The sequence below is a fragment of the Physeter macrocephalus genome, chromosome 12, assembly GCF_002837175.3.
Source record: "Physeter macrocephalus isolate SW-GA chromosome 12, ASM283717v5, whole genome shotgun sequence".
Classification (NCBI taxonomy): Eukaryota; Metazoa; Chordata; class Mammalia; order Artiodactyla; family Physeteridae; genus Physeter; species Physeter macrocephalus.
The window spans coordinates 44,806,790-44,815,300 of record NC_041225.1 but is presented as its reverse complement, the minus strand read 5'-3'; the positions used below and the strand labels follow the sequence as shown (position 1 = coordinate 44,815,300).

General features: G+C 37.0%; 1 protein-coding gene across 1 annotated transcript in view; it reads left to right on the top strand.

Moving 5' to 3' along the window:
* Window positions 1-8,511, top strand: part of ASXL2 (ASXL transcriptional regulator 2) — a 138,177-nt gene that overhangs the window by 79,784 nt on the left and 49,882 nt on the right. The window contains exons 3-4 of the mRNA XM_007108431.4: window positions 3,584-3,692; window positions 7,052-7,202. Coding sequence (XP_007108493.1) covers window positions 3,584-3,692; window positions 7,052-7,202 — 260 coding nt within the window. The remainder of the gene's footprint in view (window positions 1-3,583; window positions 3,693-7,051; window positions 7,203-8,511) is intronic.

The window sequence follows — 8,511 nt, the reverse complement described above, 5'->3', positions numbered from 1 at the left end:
GTACGCGGGCCTCTCACTGTTGTGGCCTCTCCCGTTGCGGGGCACAGGCTCCGGACGCGCAGGCTCAGCGGCCATGGCTCACGGGCCCAGCCGCTCCATGGCATGTGGGATCTTCCCGGACCAGGGCACGAACCCGTGTCCCCTGCATCGGCAGGCGGATTCTCAACCACTGCGCCACCAGGGAAGCCCTATCAATTCATTTTTAAAAAGTAATTATAAACTCACGGGAAATTATAAAAATAGTCCCATGGATACGTCACCCCGCTTCCTCCAGTGGTAATGTCTTATATAACTACAGTACAATATCAAAACCAGGAAACTGACCTTAGTATGGTACTGCTAACAAAGACCTGAATATATTTGATTTTTCCAAGTCTGACCAATGGTGTCTCGGTTTCATTTGTTTTCCTTTAACCACTGTAAAGTTTGGGCAGCTTTTCATGTATTCTGTTGGCCATTTATATTGCATTTTCATATCCTTTATCCATTTTTTCTAATTGCTTGTTTGTATTTTCCTAGAAAGCTCTTTTAGGTATACTTGGTATAGTTTTGTTGATTTTTTTTCCTGGACAGAAATTTTTATTTTTATTTAGTTATTAAGGTTTTCTTTTGTGGTTTGGGGGTTTTTTCTCTCTTATGTAGAAAGGTTGCTCTATCTTGTAGGTTATACTGTTTTCCTTCTACTTTTTATATTTTGGCCTTTAATCCATTTGGAATATGTTTTTATATAAGCTGTGAGAATTAAATAATTATTTAATTAATTATTAAATAAACTATTTTATTTAGGACTCTCTCGGTTGCTTGTGACTTAAAACCTCAACAAAATTCCAAAGGTGGGACTGGCTTAAGGCAAGGCTGGATACAGTGGCATAACTAATATTGCAAAAAAAAAATGTTACTGTTTTCCTCTTTTCTCAGCTCTGCCTTTTTGGGTGTTGAATTTTCCTCTGTAATCCTTACCTAGCCCTTCCTTTCTCTCCACCCAAATTCCAGATACTCCCCTCATGGTCATATGACTGAAAGTCTTAGGTATTATTTTCTCATACTGCTCAGGGGAAGAGAAAGATTCTCACCACAGGTGACCATGTCATAACTCAGTCTTCTTCCTGCTACACAGAAATAGTACCTTTTACATTTATTGTGATCTGTTTCTGTATTTTCTATTTTGTTCCACCAGCAGTCTGTAAGAGTGAACATTTGCCTATTTATCCTATCGCAGAAACACATTACTTCAATAAAACTCTAATTCAATTATTATTATTCAATAATTATTCAATTCAGTAATTCATTATTCACTAATATTCTAATAATGTGCTTAGAGTACATTTTAATATCTTCTTAAGCAAGTCTCTCATTTATTTCCCAGAAATTTCTTGGCAATTTTTATATGTTTATTTGATACAAACTTGGGGGTTTTGACTAGGATTGCATTGTGTGTATTTTTAACATGGAAATATCTAAATTAGATAAACATAACTGAAAATCAGCCTGGAGATACTCAGTGTTTTTCTTTTTCTTTTTAATTAATTAATTTTTATTTTTGCCTGCGTTGGGTCTTCGTTGCAGTGCGTGGGCTCTCTCTAGTTGTGGCGAGAGGGGCGTACTCTTCGCTGTGGGGCGCAGGCTTCTCATTGTGGTGGCTTTTCTTGTTGCAGAGCACAGGCTGTAGGCGACAGACTTCAGTAGTTGTGGCTTGCAGGCTCTAGAGTGCAGGCTCAGTAGTTGTGGCACACGGGCTTAGTTGCTCTGTGGCATGTGGGATCTTCCCGGACCAGGGCTCGAACCTGTGTCCCCTGCATTGGCAGGCAGATTCTTAACCACTGCGCCACCAGGGAAGTCCCTTTTTTTCTTTCTTTTTCTTTTTAAAAAAAAAAAAATATTTTATTTATTTACTTATTTGATTGGCCCGGGTCTTAGTTGCATCAGGCAAGCTCCTTAGTTGTGGCTCACAGGCTCCTTCGTTGTGGCATGCAAACTCTTAGTTAGGGCAGGCATGTAGGATCTAGTTCCCTGACCAGGGATCGAACCCAGGCCCCCTGCATTGGGAGTGCGGAGTCTTAACCACTGTGCCACCAGGGAAGTCTCCTCATCATCTCCTCATCATTTTCTTTAACAAAAGGTTTTCCTTTATTTTCTTTGTTGTCCTCCATCTTTTCAGTTTATTTTATAAATAAAATAAATAAGTAAATAAATAAAAAATTTATTTACTTATTTATTTATTTATGGCTGCGTTGGGTCTTCGTTGCTATTAGTGGGCTTTTTCTAGCTGCGGCGAGTGTGGAGCATGGGCTCTAGGTGCGTGGGCTTCAGTAGTTGTGGCACGCAGGCTCAGTAGTTGTGGCTTGCGGGCTCTAGAGCGCAGGCTCGGTTGTGGCGCATGGGTTTAGTTGCTTCGCGGCATGTGGGATCTTCCCAGACCTGGGGTCGAACCAGTGTCCTCTGCATTGGCAGGCAGATTCTTAACCACTGTGCCACCAGAGAAGTCCCCCCATCTTTTCAGTTTTTGACCTTCAGCACCTTCACAGTACCAAAAGACAGTGGTCCTGCTCTCTCCCACAAAGAACTCTTATCTTTAGATACCCAAGATACCTAGCAGCCTCTTCCAATAGGCTTCTTTGGGTTATTGAGTAGTACCAGCAGAGAACTGAGAAGGGAGATATGGAAATGTGCAAAGAAGTTGCCTTATCCCTCAGATATTGTGAGTTGTTTTTTTTTTTAAATTTAAGGATGCCACACATCTCCATTTATATTACTATAGGAAAATGAAATTGATTACAATTAGAAAGGAAAATGATATATGTATATTTTCGACAGATAATTTATTATATACCTAGGTATATGATAAATGTATATTAGAATTAGTAAACTTTTAACCAGGTTTCTACATAGAAGATGAATATTCCAAAGCCTGCTTTGTGTCTTTTTAAGTGATCTCATGATAGGTCTAAATACAAGAGACCATCGTAATATAGATAACTATGGAATCATTATATTTTACACCTGACACTAATACAATATTATATGTCAATTTTAAAAAAGAGAGCATGGAAATGTGTTCGTTCCGTAACTCAGATTCGGTCTGGTGTAGCAGTATGCAGGGAGATTAATATTGTTTATTTCTGTGTGTGTTTTCTTTTTCTTCCCTGTTTTACTTCTGGACATTTAAAGCTTGTGCTAAATGAAATAGATTAAAAAATTTTTTTTTCAGCTTTATTGAGGTGTATTAACAAATAAAATTGTAAGTGAAATAGAATCTTTAGAGAATATATTTATGATACCTCTGTGAGAGAAATTTGTCTTGACTGAAATGTTAGATGCTGAATTGGGATTAAGAAAATTATAGAATTATTTTTTCTTTAGATATCTGGGAAGGAATTTTACATCCATTTTCTCCATGGCAGCCTTTCTAGATTTATAGACTTTTTATAGTTTATAAAATGTGTTTATGTCAAACGAATGTTGATTTGTTAATTTTATCTTAGTTCAGTGTTACATAGGATATTCAGAGGCAGAAACTAATCATGTGTTCTCTCTCTCTCTCTCTCTCTCTCTCTCTCTTTTTTTTTTTTTTTTTTTTTGGCAGTGGAACTTCCCCTCTTGCATGCCTGAATGCAATGCTGCACACAAACTCCCGAGGTGAAGAGGGCATCTTCTATAAGGTCCCAGGTAGAATGGGAGTGTATACTTTGAAGGTAAATATTTTTGTTAGGGAGTCATTTAAAAAGTGAAAACAGGAAGTAACTACATGTAATAAATAATACTTGCATCATAGAGGCAGAATTCTGTTCTTGAAGAGCTTACTTTCAGGAAGAGGTAAAATTTTCAATCCTGTATCCAATACACTTTTTTTTTTAAATTAATCTGTAACCATCTGTAGGTAGATTGGAGAAGTAACTTCATTTTTCTTTTTTTTTTTTCATTTTTCATTCTTTGCCACAGTATTATTTTGAAAGGATGAAATGAAAATGACCAGTGACTTTTAAAGGGCGTCACATATTTAAATAATAATGAGTATTACTGTGGAGCATACAGCCTTGATGCTTTATATTACTTTCTGATTTAATTCTCCATTACAATTCAGAGTTGTGGTTATTATTCCTTTATTATGATAGAGAAAGCCGATGTTCAGAAGATTGGATTTTCTTGCTCAGTGTTGGCCAGATAGTATCAGAACCAGAATATGAATCCATATCTGACTGAATTCCTGTGTTCTTTTACCATAACAGACTTGCTAAGTTCTAATTTCTGCACTAAAAAGGGACCTTGACTTATCAGTGTCCTTTCAGTTACAAACAGAAAAACCAACTCAAATGAGCTCGAGTGATACAGAGAATTTATTAGTTCACGTAACTGAAAATTCTAGGGAAACTCAGCCTGAATTCAGAAGCTCAAATGATTGTCATCAAGGATGGGTCTCTCCACTTTCTTTTGGCTTCATTCTCAGGCAGGCCCTCTCCTCATCGTACATGACTTCACTCCCAACTCCCACTCTGCAAGCTGTAAGTCGGGAGAGAAGGAGTCTCAGGAACTGAAGCAGGAGCCCTTTAGTTAGTTCTGATGTGGCTGAATTGGTTTGGCTTGGCCCATGTGCCTGTACCAGAATGATCGCCATTGCCAAACATATGGAGTCTTCTGATTGGCCACTCTTAAGTTCATGATCACCCTGGATGTGAAAGTGTGGTTAAGCCCTCTCAAGCCAGATGAATTGAGGCAAGGGTTGTTTCCCAAAGGAAATTTATCAGCAGAAGGAGAATTAATGCTTGGCATGCAATGACTATGTCCATGTGTATGTGGGACTCTGTCCCGTCTTACCTTTTTAGTTTTGGCTGTAGTCATCACTATGCTCACTGGTTGTGTGTAGCCCACTAACATTAAAAAGATCTAACTTACCCATAATACCTCCTTTTAAAACACCTTGTTGAACTTCACAGGGTTACAGGGATCTAGTCCCACATAGAGCTTTCTGTGTTTCTTTTAGGTTTTAGTTGTTCTAGACCTTCTATATTGTTAATAACATTTATTAAATGCCTATTCTATACCTGACACTGTAGAGGCTATAAAGAAGGATAAACTAGGGTCCCTGATCTCTTGAAGCTCACATAGTTACTGAAATAATTGCATACTGTGCTGTAAAGTACTATGAGAGCATAGAGAAATAAAGATTAACCTTGAATAAAGGGATCTGGAAGTTTTAGTTTGTTTTTCTGTTGGTTTAAAGTTGTAAAATTTGAGTTGAACTTTGGCAGATAAATAATGGAATGAAGGACCTTCCAGGACAAGAGGATAGCTTAAGCAAAGGCACAGATAAAAGGGTTCAGAGTGGATTTGAAAGTAAATTGGAGTGGTTAGACCATAATCTGTGTGTGGGTTAGTGTGGTAAGGAGTCAGGATGGGGTAAATGTTAGGTGAAGAACAAACTTTGGAGGCTTTTGAAAACCTGACTGAGTGGTTAAGAGAGAGAAGGAAGGAGGGTAGGTATGTGTTGAGGAAACGGCAGAGGTTTTTTTTTGAGAATAGCATGATCAAATCATGTTTAGGAAGATAATTCAAGTAGGATACACTTAAGAGTAAAGCAAGAAAATTTGTCAAAAGGATGGTTATGATTGTTTGGAAGAGATAATTGACCTAAACTGTGAGAGTGGTGAAAGAGATGGAGGCAAGGAACATTAGAGAAATAAAACGTAAACTATTTGGAGTGGGTAAAAGAAGGGGTGCAGTGATTCTAAGATTTGGGGCATGAGTTGATCCTGGAGGGATCACAAGTTTAAGAAGACAGTTATATTTGTATTTAAAGTACTTGTTGAACTTACAGATCAAGAGGTCTTGTTTGCAACTAACTCTATAAAAGTTTCCTGTATTTTGAAGGAAAGGATATGTATTTTAAGAAAGTGTATAACATGTGAAATGGCACTAGAGTATAAACATAAGTGGAAAAAAACAGTTCCTTATTAGATCAGAGGTTACTATCTTGACTATAATGTTGTGAGTACTAGTTATAGGTAGGAGGGTCATGTGTCAGAATTACTTTTTATCTGATTATAAAAATAAATTATTTGGGAAAACAAAAAATATTTTGAGAAGAAAAAAGAATCATCCATAGTTTTATAACTCAGAAATAACATTCACTAATGTGTTTATTTATATGTATATATTTTACATACTACATGAATACATAGTAGCTAATATTTATTGAGCTCTTATCATATGCCAGGCCTTGTTCTAAGCATTTTATATTTATTAACTCATTTAATTTCGGAATGATCTTTTAAGGTAGTTACTGTCACCCCATCTTATAGACAGGGAAACTGAGGCATGAGAGTTTAAGACTTTGACGAAGGCTGCATAATTAGGAGAAGATAAAGCCAGAATTCAAACCCCCAAAGTCTTAATTTCCTAGTTCTTGATCTTACAACTACCCTGTTATATCTCTCACATACTGTGGCTGACACAGGTGTCCTTTCTGATTAGCATTCTCACTATCCAGAGCAGAAACCAAAGATTCATGTGATTTTTTTTTTTTTTTTTAAACCATTCCTTTTGTGTTTGACTCTTGCTACTTACTAACCAATTTTTGGAACCAGTTAGATTCAAATAATGCACTATCACTTGCTATCCAGACTCCTAACTGAATTTACAATACATAATGGTACTTACATACACACACACACACACACACATATATATTACATGGATGATGGGTGTACATACATTTTAAAAAATTGTTATTATATAGATTTTATCCTGAACATTTCATCATTTACCTGGATTTATATATACCAAGTTTTCTGTCTAATTTAAGCCTCTGTGTTGTGCCTGCATAAGATTGTCATGTATAATTTTTATCTTTGAGTATGGATGGAAGCATTAACTAATTTGATGCAAAGAAGAGAGATGACAGGAATTCAGAAATTATTGCTGGTTCTGCTACTGAGTCTTACAATACTAAAAATTAATCAGCACAATTACAAGTCACAACAATGCATATCAGAAATTTAATTCCTATTTGCTGAAATGGTAATGATTAATCCTAATTGGATGCCTACATTTTCAGAAAGATGTGCCGGATGGGGTGAAAGAGCTATCAGAAGGTTCAGAAGAAAGCAGTGATGGTCAGTCAGATTCCCAGAGTTCTGAGAACAGCAGCAGCAGCAGTGATGGTGGCAGCAACAAGGAGGGAAAAAAGAGCAGGTGGAAAAGGAAAGGTAAATCCACCTGATCCCTCAATAAAGTACTGAATGCTGTAGGACAAATGCCCTTGTTAATAGTTCCTCTTTTTCTGGACCCCACGTCAGTTAGTCTCTTTCCCTTACCAGTTAGATCAGTGCTGTCCCGTGGAATTTCCTGCAGTGATGGAAGTGTTCTGCATCTATGCTGTCCAACTCAACAAAGTAGCCACTAGCTGTGTCTTTTGAGCACTTGAAATATAGCTAGTGTGACAGAGGAACTGAATTTGTAATTTTATTTTAACTACAATTTAAATAGCTACATGTGGCTAGTGGCCATCACATTGGATAACATGGCTCTGGGTTTTACCTGGGTTTATTTTAGCTCTTGGCTGCCCGTAGCCTTTTTTAGGATGCTCTTATTTTATTTACCTCTCTATTGCTCTCTTTTAAAATTTGAGGACTTAATTGCTCTAAGAACTCTCTCCTTACTAGGAAAATAATGCATTTCATTTCTACTAGCAAAGACTAAATTTACTCTGCTGGTCTTTGCTCTCATCTCCTGCTTGGTTTCTGCTTCATAGCTTACCCAAAAACTTTCTTCAGGGAATAATGTCTTTGTTGCCGCAGCTTCCCTGGGATGAATTTTCCACTTAAGGATAAATTTTATTACCTCTTCTTCTAATTATTTGTAGCTTCTTGTCAAGAGTCTTTTTGAAGAGGGCAAATCGTTTTTACCCCAATATTGATAAATTTAGCCATACGTGGCGGGGCAGATTTTAAGCCAGCTCATGCTGGTTCCTTTATAAGGACTGATATAGTGATATTCTAGAGCAAAATAGACATCCAAGAGTTTCCCTAGCTTGGATGACCTCTTACGTTTGAGTCATAGGTGAGTTGTCTTTGGATCTAGAAGTTAGAGTGATGCTTGTTGGAATACTTGACTCATTAATTTTAAGTACCTCTAGAACTATTGATTTTGAACTGTAACAGAAAAATCATCTGCTTTATTATCATTTCTGTGTTAATGTGTGTTCTACTTCTGGAGAAAATTTAGATAATTGGTGGCATTATCTGTGCTCTCTCATACAGCTACTACACTTGCAAGTTGGGCAAATTTTGAAACCAGAGGATCCTAGCTTTAAGATCACAACCACTTAGCAGCTCAGACATCATGTGTTAGGAACAAATGGAATAAAGGCAAGGCAAGGTTGGGACCTGTGACCAATATTCTTTATATGTGTTTTTTAAAGTAATCCCTGTCAGTAGTGAAAGGAGATGTGTCCAGGACTTTACGTTTCTCAGAGTCTACTAAAGACTTTTTTTTTTTTTTTTTTTTTTTTTTTTT